Source organism: Calliopsis andreniformis, chromosome 8 (assembly GCF_051401765.1).
Source record: "Calliopsis andreniformis isolate RMS-2024a chromosome 8, iyCalAndr_principal, whole genome shotgun sequence".
In the NCBI taxonomy this organism is placed as follows: Eukaryota; Metazoa; Arthropoda; class Insecta; order Hymenoptera; family Andrenidae; genus Calliopsis; species Calliopsis andreniformis.
In genome coordinates, this window is record NC_135069.1 from 9,775,700 (window position 1) to 9,794,823 (window position 19,124).

A 19,124-nucleotide genomic window follows, 5' to 3' on the forward strand; every position below is an offset into this window, starting at 1 on the left:
CGTATTTAAAAATATAAGATTTCTCGAAATGACTAAATCAAAGTAAATAGCTGATATAAAACTAGTGAACAAGTACAATTAATAACATTATATCGATTGTGAACATCTCTACCATATAAGTGACTATCACATAAGCGAATAACTGTTCTATCATATAAGTGACAGCGCTGTCTTTCATTTCTTCGGTTTTGGGAAGAGCGAAGTCTTCCCCCTGATTATTACGAAGCACCACTTGACCCACCAAAATCTATCTCCGTCACTGGCCGAAATTGCACGTAGTTCACTGGGAGCTTAAAAATAAAATCCTGGTCTGGGCGTTGACGTGGGTTGATGATTGCTGGTATCGGGGAGATCGATAATACTTGTCGACCCTCCTGTTGGTCCAGCCTTCTGCTTCTCTGGCACAGCGTGTGGGCGTCTGGAAATACGCCACCCCGCGACCAACGACTTTGCCTCCCGCGCGTGGGTGTAGAATCGGTGGAAAGGACACTGTGAATATGGCGAATTCCAATCAGACTTGAGTAGTATGCTAACCTGGTATCCTTCTGAGCCGAGCTTGCGAAATTTGTTGATTCATAACGTGGAGCTTGTACACAGTAGATTTGAGAAACAGAGGATTAAGAATATGTATATTAAGTTATTAAATCCAGTTAATTAATTTGAGGTATTCAACTGTCTATATTTTACCATATACTTGCACAAAACATAGTAAAGTTTGTCCATCTCTTTAGATCTAAACTTCACAGATCTCATGAAGTATTTGGATTTCTATCCTTTTACTTGACATGTCTTTGTACCTCTACTTCTACTATCCATTGTTCGATTATGTAGAGTGTTGAAAACGTGGCTGTGATGAGTTTTAAGGCATGTTAAATTTGACATAAATTCATTGGACGTTCGTTTAAAAAATTACAGCAAGCTAGCAACAAATTTTACATTCTGTAGATATTCAGAAATATTAATAAGTAGGTACAACTTATTAACAAGTAAAATTACACATATTGTTAAAAGACGCTATGGTGAACTTTGAATCATGCCGAATAATAAAATAGGAATTTAAATATTTTTGGGATTCTAAAATTTTTGAAATGAGTTCTCTGAACCTAGCAGACTTTTGATAAGCTCTGAAAGAATTGGCAGAACCTTCTCCATTTCTCTTATCAACAAGCTTTCAAGCTTAAAACAGAAAAAAAGTATTTTTACTATCGACAACTACGAAAAAGCCAATATAGTAGATAGTAGCTGTTCCAGCGCTGTGACGTCATCGGTTATCTCTGCATAATTGTCCCCTGATATCCAACCAAGATAAGGTTTAATCTACTCGTGTGACGCGTACCGTATTCCACGTCCTACGCAAGCAATATTTTTCATGCTCAAATCGTGTTTACCTAAACGCGTTATTGCTCTATAATGTTCACTAGTTATATATTCGCGACTCTATAAGCAACGAGTTTATAAAGCATAGTGGACATCTTTTCGAAGTTACTCCTTGCACTGTCAGTTTGTTTCCAATTGATAAGTGTGAAAATAAAGCAGAGAAGGATGTCCAAAAATGCAAAGGGCACGTTTTAGATTCAACGAGTTTATAACGAACTATACAGTAGGTTTGCCAACCAAAGCTCTAACTCCCACTCCGTTTCCTTATCTTTTTACGCCCAAACGCGCGCTCTTCGCACCTTATTTAATTTATGGGTTCACTATACCCCTCCCCTTGGCGGGAGTATAACCTTACCCCGACTGGCGTGTTCATTCAGAGACGCCCACACGTTCTTCGGTATGACGTCATAGAAAGTACTAGAGCAGTCGGTACGGTTCGAGGAGGGAGGGCCGCGAGACGGATCTAGGGCAACGCGCTTCTTTCGAGCGACTGGTTGATCAAACTTCAACGTCGTAATTGTAATTTAAACGTGTCTCAATAAAAAACGATGGAGGGATCAAGGTATTTTCTTTGCTGGATTTTTCGGCTAAATATATTCTACTCGCAGTGGGTAGGCTCAGAAAAAGATCGAGAAGTCTTGGAGCGTCGTAAAGGAGGGAAAAGGGACAAAGTGTTTTATATTAAATTATGTGAGACTTGTTTTAATTAATCTCAGAATTTATTTATTTTGTTTAATATTTCTGAGTTTAATTTTCGTGAGCTCTGAAACTCTTTTTTCGATCCTATAAAGAATGCAGTACAATATGAGTATCATCTAAGTTTCCAAAAATCAATTTAGTTTGCAAGTAATCTTAATTCAATCATTGTTTCTCCTTTTATAATACTTGCAACCGCAGTAATCACACGCTTCCACTGCCATGAGATAGAAATCCCAAACTCCTAAGCATACATTAATACCTAATATCTCCTCAGAAACATCAACGTTCCCAAAATCATCATACAAAAATTCTACCAAACACAAGATCCTCGAAAATCATCTCCACTCACAACATTCGCGAGCAGGATCAGCACAAAAATCGGGCAAGGATCCTCAAAAAAGAGGCTCCCAAAACCCTACCAGGACCCATGAGCAACAGTTGTCTCCCTACTCCTCTACACAGCGTCGCAGCCACGCGAAGCATCACACGTCCGCAATCGCCCAGCGCGTGAATTCGATGCAAACATTCGGACTCTCAGTTCGCTAGATTCTTTTTTGGCATCGCGACGCCACGGCGCAGCGAAGTCGATAGTAGCTTCGTGCTGCCCTCCTGGCGCACTCGCGACGCCAATACTGCTCCTTGCTGATGGTGCTGTCGTCGTCGTCGCCGTCGCTACCACCGCCACCGTCACCACCGCCACTGCCAGTCCGCTTGATTCGCCTTTCACTCCGCTGGCCTCAGTTCGCTGGTGCCTCTCATCAGCAGCGGATCTCTCGGCCAGTCGTGGCTCGAGGTCGTTATCTACGCACACAGTCCGCTCGGTGCTCACTTTCGCGCCTGCTCCGCTTTGACAGTGCCTCCTCCGAGGACAGTATCGTCGCCGGCTGTGCAACAAGCAGATCGAGCGAGCCACAGCCAACGTCGGGTCTGCTGCTCGACGGTGCTCGCGCTTGCCCTAACAGGCCTCCCTCGACGCGTCGTTGGACCCAGTGGATATCGAGTCCGTGCCACTCGACTAAGTCGAGCACTCCTTCATGGTAAGCCTCGAGTGGGCTTCGTTAACGCTGGATTCGTTTCTGCAGAGGCGATCGAAGTGTGTGGTGGAAAGTGTGCTCCACAGGTGGTGGCGGAGGTCGTTCTCGTCGCTCTGTTTTCCTCGGCTCTCTTCGTTGTTACTCAAGAACAGAGTGCTTTGGACGAGTGAAAGTTCCTTGTTGGTTAATTCGGTGACTCGGGTGCATCCTTTTTTGTCGATGATCGATTCGGTGGGCAGGATTATGATAATGGTTCGTGAAGGGGAGGAGGATCTTGGCGTTTCAGTTCTTCATTTATTTTGCTCCAATTTCGCACTGTTAGTGTACGTTCACGTGCCAGTGACGAACGAAACGCGAAGTGGATGACAAGTGTGACGCAACGAGCCGTAATCAACTGTGTGGCTATTAGCTAATGAAGTTACCATGATTAGGTGTTATCGTTCCCAAGTGCCTAGAGAAAATGAACAAAAAATGGGAGTTATAGGTGGAATGTTGCCTGAAGTTTATGAGTTCTTTCGACTACTCGGAATTTCGGTTTGACGATCGATTACTAGTATGATCGATTGATATTAAGTCACTAGATCGCTGTGGTCAGTAGAGGACCCGAGTGTCGATAGCAGTAACGACGCTGGGTCATAATCGGCGAACCCTGTCTTATCATTTAATGGAGTTACGATAATTAAGCGTTATCGCGACCGTGTGGAAATGAATTCAAAGCTATGTTCTTGTACACGCTGACCTGAATCAGCTCTTCTGTGCTTCCAAATCCCTCTGCTGAATGGCTGACTGTCATAGCTGTCGCTAAGTTTGATTTCTTCATCGACTGTAAGACCACATTTCGTTTATGGCTTCAATAATCGCATCAGTAATTCCCTGGAAGAGAAGGCTGAAAATTTTGTACGATTATTTATTTCTTACAAACCTGTTTATTTTTTCTTGAGTTGTTTATTCTTTTTTAAATCCGTCGATTTGAGTGTTTTAAGAGAAGTATGCGTTAATCTTGAGTAGTTCTAGTGTTAACTTCAGTGAAAGTGAAAACGTACAATGAATTGAAATGTTGTGTCCAGAATATAGCAATTCGAGTCAAGTTTAAGCGAAGTCAGGTTCTGACAAGCAATTTTTTCAGAATATTTATTCACTGTCATTACTTTTTCCCTATTATTTAAATTTTTCATAGTCCTGTGTTAGAGTCTCGATACAAGTTCGATGATCATTTTATTTGGTGCTAGATTTTCAGAAAGCAAATTCAAATTGCTAGCGTGTAATTTGAACTTGGAAACAAGATCTTAAAGTGATTCCAATACGTAAACTTAAATAGAGATTAAATTATAATTCTGTGCAGATTTCTGTGACAAAACCAAAATCTCTTCAATTAATACTAGAGAACATTTTTCTAGACTTTTTCAATTTTAGTGATAGTATTATGGCAAAACTGATTCATGGCTACCTAATAATACACAGAAAATTTACAATTATCCAATATATCAATCTTTGCAAATTATTGATAAACATTTCACATACTAAATGTTCAAATTTGAATTAAAAAAAATACCATGGCCTTACCACTCTAAGTTTTTAATCCCAAAGTAGACATCCAAGTATTATTACTGAATTTTTTTTAAATTGCCAATGTACTTTAAATGCATGTTCATAAAATTGTGTGTTATTTGCGGATCCACATAAACAGTACATCAACATGTAGTCGACGAGTTACATCACAGAAGTTCTTCGTGATAGTTCAAGTAATTTCGTTTCCTCGAAGAGCCACGAAAGTTCTAGTAGTTTGTTGCAACGTTCTACTTTGAGGGTCTGTAGAACAGGTGAGAATTTTGAGCACGTTTCGCGAACGTATCACCAAGTTGTAACCTTTTGACATTTATAAATGTGTACACTTCGCACACCTAGTGTCGCTTCTAATCTTCAATAAAGAGAATTTGAGATCGTAAAGTAGACATAAATATAAATGAAAGCGTGGTTTATTGCTGGATCTAGGTATTGAAACGAAGGAAGGATTCTAGGAAAAGTGATTGAAACGTTACTCAAGAATCTGTAAATAGCTTTTATAAATTAGAACTCTAAATTGATCGGTTTATTGTGGTGGTTGGTAGATGGCAATGTCTAAATAGACTAAATACCTAGTAAATTTAATATTGAGTTTTTATTGTGGTAAAATAAATAGTAGATGATAGGTTCTGATGTTTACAAATTTTCCTGGGCTCTTAACTAAACACAAAATTAGTTTAACACTGTTGGAACTACTGTAACTGCGGATCCTGTCAGTGTCGATTGCCTGTCACGTTCGTTCACATTCTACTGTCACCCTTGGCAACTTAATCGATGGAACGTGTTTGCTTATATCGACACTGTGTTCACCTGTGTGACGCAATCGGATCAATTAATGCTCTTTTATCGGCGGTCGCAGCGTTCATTAACGGTTGTAAGCGGTTGTGCTGATAAGATTCGAGATTAAGGACTATCATTTTCTGCTCCAATTATCACAGCGTGTGCTTCGGTTTCTCGAATGATTCTGGGAGATTGTTGAAAACAAGCGATCGCGTGATGAAATGAGTTCACTAATCAATAAATGATTAAATGCTTCAAACGTCGTGCTGTGTATTTGTAATTCATATACGCAAGGATAAGGTGTATTTTATAAAAATGAATTTCATAACTGTACGTTATATCATAGCTCAATATTCTGGCTTGAACTTCGTACTCTTCTTTGCGTCCCATTAATAAAAATTCGAATTGGAAATAAAAATGCAAGAAGGTCGTGAATATTCCAACCATACGCTTTATTTTCCAGTAACTCTAAAACTATAATATACATATCTACATTTGAGTGCCAATCCAAATCAGTTCTCGTATTCACGAATTTTACTTCTACTTTTAGTTTCCTTTCCACTGAGCATACTCTTCATTTTTCAAACACCACGAAGAAAACACGAAGTTCTTATTAGAGATTTGAAGTCTGGTATTATATAACTTTTACTGTTGATCCTTTTAATCAGTTAGGCAATTCAAAAGATCTTAATTGGTGCGCGATGAACCGGATCATGAAAAAGTATGCTTATGTAGAGGATCATCACTAAATACACACCAGTATCATTGTGATATTTGATTCTCTAATTAAGCTAATTGCAATGCCTGAAATGTTGGGAAATTTGTTCCAAAAGAACATGACTTATGTAACTGATAAAATTATTAGGATTATTTTGAATTAACATTTATTCAAAGTTTGAACAAGAATGGAATTAAAAGTATTTTAAAAATGAAATCATTTTTGTTACAGTATTACCATATTTCTACAGCTTTTACAAATTATTTAATATTTTTTAAACATGTATCTCAATATTTTGCCATGACTTCCTTCACAACTATAGTTATTTAAATATGACTCGATATAATTTTAATATGAGTGAACGATATTAAAATAAAGAATAATAAAAAATCGCAAAAAAATATAAACGAATTTACAAACTGTCAATATGAAATTAATTTAAACAATGATAGCACAAAATAATATTTATAGCCTATCGTAGATGTGGTTTATTGTACACTGATAAAATCCAACAAATATTGTTGACATATCAAAATATCAAGTTATCGACCTATGTGACATAAACAGGAAAAGGTCGTATTTTACTATTACTGAAATCATAATTCCACCCAAAATACAATATATAATGTTTCAGTACGAGAACCATACCAGAACTTCCAAAATCTCTTCATCACTTCATAACACAACGTCCTAAAATGCACACCATTCTAGAACATCTCTCAGGGAATACAGTCTATTTCTATAAGATTTATCGAGCCCAGAAATGGCACAGTTAATAACGTATCCTATTTCGTTCCCGTTTCAGTGTGGCTCCCTGGAGATCGGCGAGGAACGCCAGCGTCGGGTCGCTATGATGGAGTCCCTCTGCCAAGTGAACAGCACCAAGACCAATGGCGGCACCGGAGGCACTGAGACCAACAACAACAGCACCACCAACAACTCTGACTGCCCCGATCCTCAGCAGAGGCTGGCAGTTCTCAGTTTTGAGCAAGTTCGTCGACTGAACGACGTGATGAACGAGGTCGTCAGTATCCACGGCAGAGGAAACTTCCCCACGTTGGAGGTCCGACTGAGGGACCTGGTGACCGTGGTGCGCAGCAAATTGGAGACTGATCCGAGCAATGGCGGCGCAGGGATGAGGGTACGCGACATCCGGCTGAATGGAGGCGCCGCCTCTCACGTTCTGGCAACCGAGTCGCAGCCATACAATGACCTGGACCTGATCTTTGCCGTGGAGCTATCAAGCGGGCGAAACTACGACAAGGTGAAGGCCGCGGTGCTTGGCTCGCTGTTCGACCTGCTGCCAGAAGGAGTCAGCCGCAAACGCATCACCACGTGCAGTCTGAAGGAGGCGTACGTCAGTAAAATGGTGAAGGTGAACAACGACGGCGACCGATGGTCACTGATCTCCCTCGGCAACTCCCGCGGCCACAGGAACGTCGAACTCAAATTCGTCGACTCGATGAGGCGGCAGTTCGAGTTTTCCGTAGACTCGTTCCAGATCGTGCTCGACTCCCTGCTGCTGTTTTACGAGTGCAGCAAGCTGCCCATCGGCGAGAACTTCTACCCGACAGTGGTAGGCGAGTCCGTGTACGGTGACTTCCAAGAGGCGCTCTACCATCTCCACAAGAAACTAATCTCAACGAGGCATCCAGAAGAGATCCGTGGCGGTGGTCTGCTCAAATACTGTAACCTTCTCGTGAAGATGTACAAACCCTCCCAGCCTGACTACATCAAGACTCTTGAGCGGTATATGTGCTCGAGATTCTTCATCGACTTCCCGGATATAAGCCAGCAGCGCGCCAAGCTTGAGAACTACCTGTGGAACCACTTCGTCGGGCCCGAGGAGGAAGCCCTCAAGTACCAGTACCTGATGTTGCTCTATAACGTGGTGGAGGAGTCCACCGTCTGCCTGATGGGCCACGAGAGACGACAGACTCTAGCTCTGATCGAGAACCTCGCTTATCAAGTCTTCTGCCAGGAGCAGCAGCAACGGCTGACGAACCACCAACAGGCCCCGCCGGGCCCACCAGCCACCTACGTCTACGCGAACGGTTACTACTACGCTCCCGTAATACCCACCGCGTGCTACACGTGCACCTGCAACTCGTGGATGGCGTGCTCGTCGTGATGCGACATCGACACCAATGCCATCGTCGCCACTAGCACCGCCATCACCGCCGCCACGACCACCATCGGCACAGTCACCGACATCTGCGGCACCTCCACGACCTCCGACACCGGGGCTATCGACACCTGGGCCCAGGGAGGTCCGTGTCCTCGATTACAATATCCCCGATGCAGCGATCGCTACCGTCGTAGCCCCTGTGTTCTCCAAGATCTCGGAGATGACGGACCGTCGACTGCTCGCCGTGGGCCAAGTGACCAGTGCTCGGTCGTCAGTTGACGCTCGAGCTGGCCCAGCACTGAGTAGACGGTCCGCGCAGTGACGTAGACGAGGAAGCTCGTCGGAATGGGAGAACCATGGTGAGCCACGGAGATTGTGTGGGATATGGTGTCCATCGTTCGAGCGGATTGGTGACAGTGATCAGGTTCAGAAAGACTGATAGTCGAGGGGAGGAAAAGGTTGTGAATGGAGAATTCTACCACTCAGTTTCCACTCAGTTGTCGCGGAGAGGACCAAACACGATGGCAACTTGCTAGCCGGTCGTAGGGGATCAACTGAGAGACTACAAGACTCCAAGCGAAACGAATACAAAGTAACAATGTGTTGTGCCTAACATGCGAACGATCGATACAAACAGAACACGCATACATGCACGCGCAGAGAGGAGATGTTGTCCGAGGAGACTCGATAGCAAAAGACGCTCATCGGTGCGCGTCGCAAGCGAGACATTGTGAGCATTGAATATTGTGCGCGTTTCGAGTATGCTCAGGAGCTTCCTTGGCGTCCAAGGCGGGCGACGCCACGGGGTGAAGCTTCCGAGCGGAAGTGGAGGAACAGAAGGTGAAATCGACGGAAGACACGGAAGGACAAGGGGATTGAAGAACGAAAACGGAACGATGATTTTGGGGGCGGAGTTCGAACCCAGAAGACGATGTCCATACGGCGTTCCAGTCGCTCTTCTTTCCCAGAAAACACAGAAAACGTAAAAAAAACGTTTCAAGAACGTGTACTAAGAGAAAGGTAGCGGTAAAGATTAGAAAAACAAAAAACAAACATTAACGGGCGTGGCGTTTGCAAGAAAAATATTATAAATATATAAATATATATATATATATTTAAATATATAAATATACATGTATAAATCTATGTATAAATATTAATGTGTGGCTGTGAACACATTTCATTTAGATAATATCTAACGTGATAAGATTGAAATCAAGAATGAGCGGCGCATTCATTGCGATACGGAAAAGACGAGCTTTTGTCAGAGAGGGAGGGGAAGGGAGACACGTTTCTGTTCGTTTCTTTCATTTTCGCGGGAACTAGCGCACCATGTGAACACGATCACGCTTCGCAAATAAACGGACACGCGCACAGCGGAACCACGATTCACGACAGAGAAGACAAACGGTCGCTTCCCAGAAAGCGAACGTGCTTTTTGTTCGGTCGCGCGAGCGTGAGGGCGAATAAAATAGAGTCGCTTCTCTCTAGGAACACCTATAACAATAGAACATGAGAAAAGTGTCGCGTGGAATCCATCGAATGACGCGGAACGACGCGACCTAGGGGAAACACCGATCGCTCGCGTTCCTCGGTCGAAGGAGAGAAGCCCCGAGCGCGCATGCGCGCGTGCTACGGGACAGCGTGCGCAGCCGCGCGTGCGCGCAGTCGTACACGACCGCGGGATCGAGCAATCCTTGCAACGACCCTAGTCTCTCGTGATCACAGCAGCGGTTTGCATAACTTTCTTTATTAGATACCGTAATTATTTAATACCGCGAGCGAGAGTGTCGGTGCGCTGTGAAATCTGTGTGTGCGCGCGTGCGTTTGCATCCCAGCTGGTGTGGTGTCATTGCGCGTGTACGTAAAGAGGCAACACCAGATGCGGATCTCCTGGCGTCTCTGCGTGTGCGTGCCTGTGTGCATGGAGAGGCGGAGAGAGAAAGAGAGAGGCAATGTGTGCGCGGCTCGCGTCTCTCTTTATATGTGCGTGTCCGTACCGATTGGTGACCCCGTTAGTTAGCTCCGTCAGTCACTTTGCTCGCTCGCTCGCTCGCTCGCTCATCGGCTACTCTAGCAGGCCTCCTTCGCTCGCTCACTCTTCCTTTCAGTTTGCAAGCGAAAGTAAAGGCCTAATAAAAAGCCCACAAACTGGTTTTTCTGGTATATCGCGTGTTAATGCTAAGGAGAGCCAGGCTGACTAGTGTGCACCTGGTGCACCTCTATTCGTCTATTCTCTACCGCTTTACCACTATCACCAACCACCACCACTCTGATCCACGTCACGACTGTGTTACTTTTCGACCACCACCGCTACCTTGTCGACATCGCTATTGTTAACATTCTTCCGTCGATTCACCCCCATTGATAGAGCGTCCCACTTCCCCCTTTGCGTGCACCGCTGTCCGAGAACGTCTTCTCTGAAGGACGAGGGAATTCGCGAAGACAGAGCGCTTCGGCATTAGGATAACTCGAAGGCCCCTCGACTTTGAAACGGTTTCGCGCCAGGGGTGAACCCTCGAATGTGGCCTGAGTTGAGACTCTCGACTGCGGAACAATTGGATGTTCCTCGCGAATCGAAGAGGAATCGAGCTGGCCAGAGACTTCAGCTGGAGTCTTGGAGCTTGAGCTTTCGAGTTCCACGCGTTCGGTTTACGTGAATCTTGAACACCTGATATGACTCGAGTCGGCGATCTCGACTTTAGAACTTCGAATAAGATTACGCGTTGTAGAAAATGTTAGCCTCCTAAGTTCGATAGCCTGTGATAGACGGAGGATCGATCTTCCTCGCTGCTAAATTCAGTGCTTTTTTTTTCAAAATTTCATCAGACTTTGGCTGAAGTTTCAGTGGAGATTGAATGCCAGACTCTAGGAAGAACGTGCTAAGGGTTCGATGCACATCGATAGAAAGGGGGATCATTCATTTCTCATTAGGGAGTTCGAGAATGGGGAATATCGAATCAGGGAATTCTGTTTCTTGTCGTGGGAATGTCGTGGCTGAAATTTCGTTCAAACTCGAGCATTTGAATTCGAACTCTTGCGTATCTGAAATCGTCGAATGTCGGTGACGAAAAAGTGAAATCGGGGGTAAATTAAGAGAGTTTCCCATGATTCTGAGCGCGGACTTAAAACTTAAATCGCGTATAGTTTGAGGACATGTTCCTCGTGAGTTCGAAGATATCGAAAGACTGCGATTCATAGACTTCCGACATAACAAAGTCGAAGTACTCGCTCCGTGATTTGGTCGGGAAAAGATAAATGTAGTAGAATCAAAATGAAATCATCTGATTAATGTTCCCATCGTTTTGTTGTCCGTTACGTTGATGAATTAATCCGTGGAAGATTTAAATAGCGTCTTTACCATCGATCATTGTCCTAATATATCAATTTCTATCTAAATTACTGTTCGTTTTAATATAGGTGACAGGGTTACAATATATATTATATTCGTTATATAAATTAAACATGTGTGGATGTAACCGGGCGGATCTGGAAAGCTCGCGTTTTTTTATTACAAACTTTCATACTTTTACTGGAGTCTTATCGTTAAATATCGTTCGGACCATGTAAACATTTTTTAATACTTTTATAAATATATCGGGGACATTCTGATGTCGATCGTAGAATCTAATCATTTTCAAGGTCGCACTTTCCTCTAAAAATGATTCCCTTCGAAGTGTACTATAAAATAAGTTGTTTAATTTCTCACAGGTTTCACAATTTTGTTTTTTCTTCTGCTGCAACCCAGTGAACGAAGTATTTTATTGTTAACGCGCCGAATCTAATTTTTAGATGAAAGTGAACAATTTATTTAACATTTGAAACAAAGCAGTTTTAGATTATACAAAGGCCGATCAATATTTTATACAATCATTCACTCGTCGAGCCAGAAGGCTTCAAATATAATCTGTTTTAAATATGTGTTTTGTGATATTAATCAGCGATATTAGAATCTTCACTTATCACTTATCTTCATGGACAGAAAAGTGACTGAAGTGGAGGAATGCTCCGTGACTTCGCGCGGCAGAGGGATTACACGTTCGACAATCAATCATGATGCAGAGGAATCGAAATAATCACAAGATTAACTCACGCACATTTCGTGACGAATTCTCAATTATCACTCGATAATCGACATGTTAATTCATCTTACGAAAATTTGGCTATACAGTTCACTCAGAATCAAGTCATAAAAACCATCACGAAATTAATCCTTCCTTATTTCTCCATTTTTATCACTCTTTGTGCTGGTTCCATAAATCCTTATTTTTACAGAACTTTCATCCCAACGATTCTCATAGTCGAGCCTCCGACCTCCCCATAGATGGTCTCGCGAAAGTTCCCGTTAGTCTCCCTCGCTAAAGGTCATGGAAGCCCAGGAAGGCTACGACCAAGCAATCGGTATCTTCTTGGCAATCAGCTACCCACTTCATTCTCTTCCTATTTCCCGAGAATAACTCTTGCCCATAGGTGTAGCCCAAAATTTCGCAAGTGGCATATCGACAATCTAGAACTGATCCAGATGATCGATTCCTCTGTTTAAGAAGCTTGTCGTGACGCTCTGCTGCTACGATAGGAATATCCACGTTTCAGTCACGGAAACTCTGTGTCAGCAGAAAGATAGCCTCACCTTTTCTCTCTCTGTCTCTCTTCCTTCCAGCGTACGTTCAATCCTCCTGACCCGCAGTCGGGTCGGGCCATACGACAACGACTTCAGCGTACCAAAGACGTGCAGTTTCCTCGGTCGAGAGGCGTCTGACTAATCAGTTGCGCTAATTAGAGAAACAATCGACAGGCGTGCCGATTCCCTACGATCCTCTGCGATCTCCGTGAACGAAAGGGACACGAGAACGGGAACGCCTCGGCGTAGCGGAAGCGATAGCGAGGTCCCTTTCTGCTTCGCGCCGCGAATTTCGAATGAAACAGCCAGCGGGTGGATCGAGACTTCGCTGATACGGATCGACGATTCAAATGGGAGCGTGCGTGGCCTCTGATCGAGCCGAAGCGTGATGAAAAGAGAAAAATGTGCGAGACACGGTAAGCGAGGGAGAAGATCCGCTGCGTAGACTGCGTTTGTAAATATGTTCATTGTAATCCCTCGTTGTCATTGTAACGAGCGTGCAGCGGTGGTCGATGCTTTCGAGCGATTACTCGTCGTGCCTAGTTCGCCACGAGCAACGAGAAAAGAGAAGAAAACGTGAAAATGGGAAGAAAAAAAAAATGATGTGCGATTTGTTTGCGAATGAGGAAGGGGATGATTCGAGGGAAAGGGGGGATTAGAAAATGTTCGAATTCAGGAAGCGTCGTTTTGATATTTCGGGCGGATCGTGTATGCCGCGAACAAGTGCAGTTTCTTTTCTGTTTTTAATTATTATTATTATATTATTAGTCGTGTATTCGGTCCGCGATACTCGAGTTTGGAACGTGAATAATAACCATATGCCCGGCTAACACGGATTTTTTGTACGTTGCCGTGCAACACTGTACTCGCCCATGATGATTATAATGATTTTTATATTTGAAAGAGAAAAGGAAATAAAATGCATTTACCTGACACAACACTATGGTTATTATTCAAGGGTTGAGGAACATGTGTTGCTCTCCCGCTGACACGACGCTTGACTTCGATCACGATCGACAGCGTGACGCTGGCGATTTCAAGGTAACTGATACAAATACAAAAAAAAAGGGATTAAAAAGACTTAAAAAGGGATTAAAAATTGCGTGGGTGTAACGTATCTTAATGCTGAGAGAAATGTTCACTGTTCTTATTTCTACACCACCGATATTATTTTTTTTCCCCCAAATCGGTGACTGTTATGTTTAACGCGTACTTGCATAAAATGATTTTATAAATTTTATTTAGAATTCATGTATTCTGTACGGTGTCTAGCCATATTTCTCTCGAGTTTGGGAAATTCCGCGGATATTTCGGTGAAAGAAGCGACGTTTGATTTCTTCGACGAAAGACAGCCGCATGTTGTCCGAGTTTAATTTAATTTTATGTGCCTACGCTAAATGAACATCAAACCAGAGACGGAATCAAAACCAAGAATAGAACATCGAGAAAGGAAATAGGGATAAAAGTCGATGCTATGCTACACTGCCGTCTATAAATATTCAGATACTTACAGGAACTTAATTAGAACGGTTATACGTTTATTTCAATAACAATAAGAAGAAAGAGTTAGCACGTTATCTGTTAAAAAGTATATTAGCAAACTTAAGAAGAATTAAGTAAATCTTTCGTTTCTCTGCTCATAAATGATCGACTGTTAACAAAAACTTGAAGAATGTTGAAATTGCATTTGATACTTCGTTTCTGTGTTACTAATTATAAAAGATACACCTAAAATACTTGTAACACGTATTTGACTTGGAGAACCATTCTACTGCAGACGTACATTAGATCAGACACAGGAATGCCAGTAGAATAAGTCAAGTCAGACAAATTCTCAGACGTGTTTTCGTCTTATTTTGTCACGAAGAATCATCCCTTCAAATTTCCCACATTGCTGTTAGATAAAAACAGCATTGACTATTCTAGGTAATTTAGTAATTAACTTTTTCAACACCTTTTTCTCTGAATTTCATTTTAAGTGTCATAAAGAAATCCACATCTGTGTTTCTTAATTGGATATTAGTATCAATATGACAACCTACTGCGTCCCACTTGAATCGAATTTAAATCGAATAATCCTAGTATCCACCATACAATTTTAATTTCATTTTGAGTAGACATAGAAGATAATTTATATTAATGTCAACGATATTCCTCAATGATAGGATCACTTCCATGAAAATAAAGAACGTTTCAATTGAGTTCCACCAAGTGTCTAAATACTCCATGGACGGTACTATCCAACCCAACCACGGAGGAAAGCAATACTACTAAAAATATACTATTATTTTGCACTGAAACAAATATAAAAAATCATCCAAAAATGCAAAAAACTTAATATCACGTTCTTCTGTAGTTCCTGCCTTTCTCCATAGTTGGGCAGTGTAGATGTCCCTTATCCCTCCCACTTCGGGGTATCCCACAGCTCTCGTGTGCGCTGTCAAGATCGTCTCCTAGCATTTAAAGGAGCTTCGTTCCCGGAAGTTGTACAATTAAACGGCGTGAGACAATTAGGATAAGAGTGACACACGCCCATTCTACTCATTCATATATCGCCATTCTATTTTAATACGGGAAAAGCGAGACTAATCGCAAGAGCGTCTCTCTTTAATTAGCGAAGCGTAGCGCCTAACGATATCGTAAAGCGTGCTGATCGCGCCGATTAAGGTGGCGAGAACTGTCCGAAGGTCCCGCCGATCGTCCTTAGCGTTTACGTAAGCTCTATCGAGCTGTTAATCCTGCAGGGATCGTCCTGCACGCGAGAGGATCGGCATTCAAAGGGGGCGAGATCGAGAGATTGAGGCGAATGAGAAAGAAAAACGATCACAGCGCGTTTTTGTGAGTGTGTCGGAGCCAGAGTTGGGTGAGAGAATTTGTCAACGCGTTCCTGTCCTGACGCACGTTCGCTGAAAATGCCCGATGACTTATCCTTCGAATGCTTTCGTTTGTCTTGTGACTAGAATACACAGGGTGTCTAGTTATTCACTGGTCTAGTTGGGGACGATTAAAGAGACGATACCAGAAAAACTGATTAGGAGAAAAGTAAGACTCAATGCTTTGCAATTAATTTATCTGTTACCATGGCAGCGGGTTCTTGTGTGTGAAAAGAAATTTGGTCAGTTTGGAAACCTGTTATGCAGGTTTCCTTTGTGATGCAGAATTCTGATTACTTTGTGTTCGAAATAATTTTGGAGTGATTACGAACAGCTGACATGACCTTGCAATGCAATGAGTGCTAATCACTGCTGACTTAATTTGTTTCTTTATTATATCTGTAGAAGAGCTTGTTTAAATACTTCAGTGAATAATGAGCCAGTCTGTGTACCAACATTCGAACAAAATGTGAGTTACGATAACGAATGGAAAGAATGGAAAGTAATATGTAGACGCTGGAAGCTAGAAAGGGTGAGTCCTCTAGTTTTGCTGAGTGACTACGTTGATAGTTCTGGAATTAAGTCGGATGACTTGCGTGCGATTCGGACAGCAACGTGCTTATGCGTATCGAGAGTCTTTCGACTCCGACAGTGAAGACTACGTACTCGTATCTGTGCGAGAAATGACATAGCGATTGATAATCGTCGTTCTTTTTTCTTTTTTTAATAGACACGAGATAGGAATATGAATATCGATTCGCTTGTACCGAATATTCAAGTGAAAGATTTAATAATAAAGACTATGATTTACACGTATATACTTTTTCTTATTGCAAGCTAATTACATAATATTAATCTAACACAGACAACAGTTCCCAAGAAATCTTATCCTTCTTCATTTAGCGAACCTTCTCCTTCTTTTCATTTCACGTTCTTTTGTTTCATTTCGACAATCACTTTCCACATTTGAAGCTTGAGGAGCTGAACTATTGACAAAGGAATAACGTGAAAATTTTACTATTGCTATATTTCACGTTTCATTAAGCAGAGTTCATGATTTTTGCTGTCACGATCATTGAGTCTCGGCGAAGCTTTTATATCACTCGCTTTCCTCGCACAAACGGTATACATCCTTCAAACTTCAAACACGTTTGTTACTTGCGTCCAGCGTTCGTCCAAAAATCGTTATCAGGCGTACATCACACGCGTGATAAAAAAGAGTTATTGTTCGCGTTTAATTTCACCCAACTCTGAATTGTAAATATAGGAAATGTTGATAGTTTAAATATTTTTTAATCGCATCATGTTTGTACGAGATAGAACAGGAAAGTAAAGAAAAGATCTTTTAGTAATGATGAGCGAGAGATATTAGATGTACGAATTAATTCGGTGCCTTTTTACAAAATTCAATATTTATCTGCAATACTCCAGATATTCTTCATTATTTCTAATTAGTTCACCGTTTACCACTTGAAAAGTTAACAATTACAAATTTCAGAAAAGTGGCAGAGAATTTAAACTTGGAATAGGGATGTGAATAGTTTACTTTAAGAGCACCAAATTAATTTGTATTCTTATACCATAAAGGAATCGACTGTGTGTATGTAGAATTCTATATTTAGGATGCTTAGGTACACTTACATCACAGGCCATAATTTTAAGATCATCTTTATCTTCCATTTTGAAGCACATTAAACAGATTTAGTATCTCAACTACAGTTCATAGGTAACAAGCACTGTATGTTTTTTTTACTGTAATAAAAACCAAAAACCGAATACAGAAGTTGACATTTTACCCTTTAAGTACTGTGGGTGCATACAGTGTTGATAAAATAAAAGTTAATCATTACATTGTTGTGTAATCAGAAGAAAGTAGATATATTTTCCATGGTGTGTTTCTTGAGGTTCACTAAAACTCTCTGAAATTCATTAAACTGAACCAATAACAGGTACTACTATCACACTTTCATGTATTTTCACATGTATAAAATAATAGCTGTGTTCAACTTTCTCTAACTTCTACTTGTATTTAATTTCTATATTATTTAGATTAATTGGCTGACTGAAAAGATTCACCATAAAAGAAGGAAAAGCAGTATTTTCTCACTATAGACTCCATAATATCTCTCATTTTCTACTATTTCAGTTTCTTCTTACTTTGGTGTCCAATATTTTACATTTCACAGACTGTAAACTTAACTTTTGCGATGGAAAAGGAATTTGATATTAATACGAAATTAGTGATTAAGGATTTTAATTATGTGATTGAATGAATATATTTAAATTAATACAATTTAACATTGAATTAATCTATTCAAATTAATTGAATTTAATGTCAGTATAAGATTAAGTTTAGATTTTACCGAAATTGTAATGGTTAACTCGACAAAAAGGTGGACTCAACATTAGTATGTACATTTGAGCCTTTCGATTTAAACCGTGAAGAGTTTAGTTTTTTCAAGAGCGGAAGGAACGCAAAATAATCGAGGACAATAGAAAAAAAAACATTGAAATTCTCTAGAATCGAAGGGAGACGATCGTGTTAGCGTCCTGCATTATTATTCAGTTAAGATCCAGTTAGAGAGCATGATGGATCATTGTCTGGATCTTAGGCTGAATAAAAGCGTCCGAAAATCAAGCAGACTGACTCTAACTTTAGTTTAATACCATAGATACTCGATAAGGTACATAAATACAAGATCCTCTCTGATTAGGTTAAGCTGTACGCTAATTAACATTTCATGATCTAGGATAAGTTAGAAATATCTTTATAAAACAATCGTTTAAAACGTGGTAGTCTTACCATCCCTCGATTAAAGATCTCATATACAGTTTCATGATGTACAAAATCGAGAATTAAAGGAACTTACAATTAGCTGCCTGCTTGTTTAGAAATGAATATCGTGATTTGAACAAACAAAGCTCAAATTTACATGAATCAACGAATATAAACAAACTCCAGAATATTAAATCTCAATGATTATTTTCTCGACAAGTTCCATATTTTAGATAATTCAAACAATTTTAGTATCCTGTCGACAGAACAAGTACTTTTTTGCTTCTATACAAGCTATTGAATATAATCAATTAACTTTGCCATAATAAATGTTTTTCCTTTCAGTACCTCAAAAAAATCTCTTTAGTATTATGCAGTTTTACCATAAATACTGTATAATAAAAACTTTCTCGTTTTCTTGTTGAATCATATAAGTTTTATTACTTATAGATCTTTATTTATTCATAAGTTTTATTACTTAATGACCATTATTTGTAGACCATTGATATCTTACAAATCGCTATCTAATATTGTTTTTAAAAATCATATATCTTC

General features: G+C 41.0%; 1 protein-coding gene across 2 annotated transcripts in view; it reads left to right on the forward strand.

Moving 5' to 3' along the window:
- Window positions 1–16,609, forward strand: part of LOC143182612 (terminal nucleotidyltransferase 5C) — a 105,860-nt gene extending 89,251 nt beyond the window's left edge. Inside the window, exons 1-2 of one of the 2 annotated variants that reach the window (XM_076383721.1) lie at window positions 2,879–3,113; window positions 6,977–16,609. In XM_076383721.1, coding sequence (XP_076239836.1) covers window positions 3,111–3,113; window positions 6,977–8,302 — 1,329 coding nt within the window. In that variant the 5' untranslated portion in view covers window positions 2,879–3,110 and the 3' untranslated portion in view covers window positions 8,303–16,609. Of the gene's footprint in view, window positions 1–2,878; window positions 3,114–6,976 lie in introns of those variants that run through there. The other variant, XM_076383723.1, reaches the window with a different exon arrangement.
- The last annotated feature ends 2,515 nt before the right edge of the window (window positions 16,610–19,124 follow it).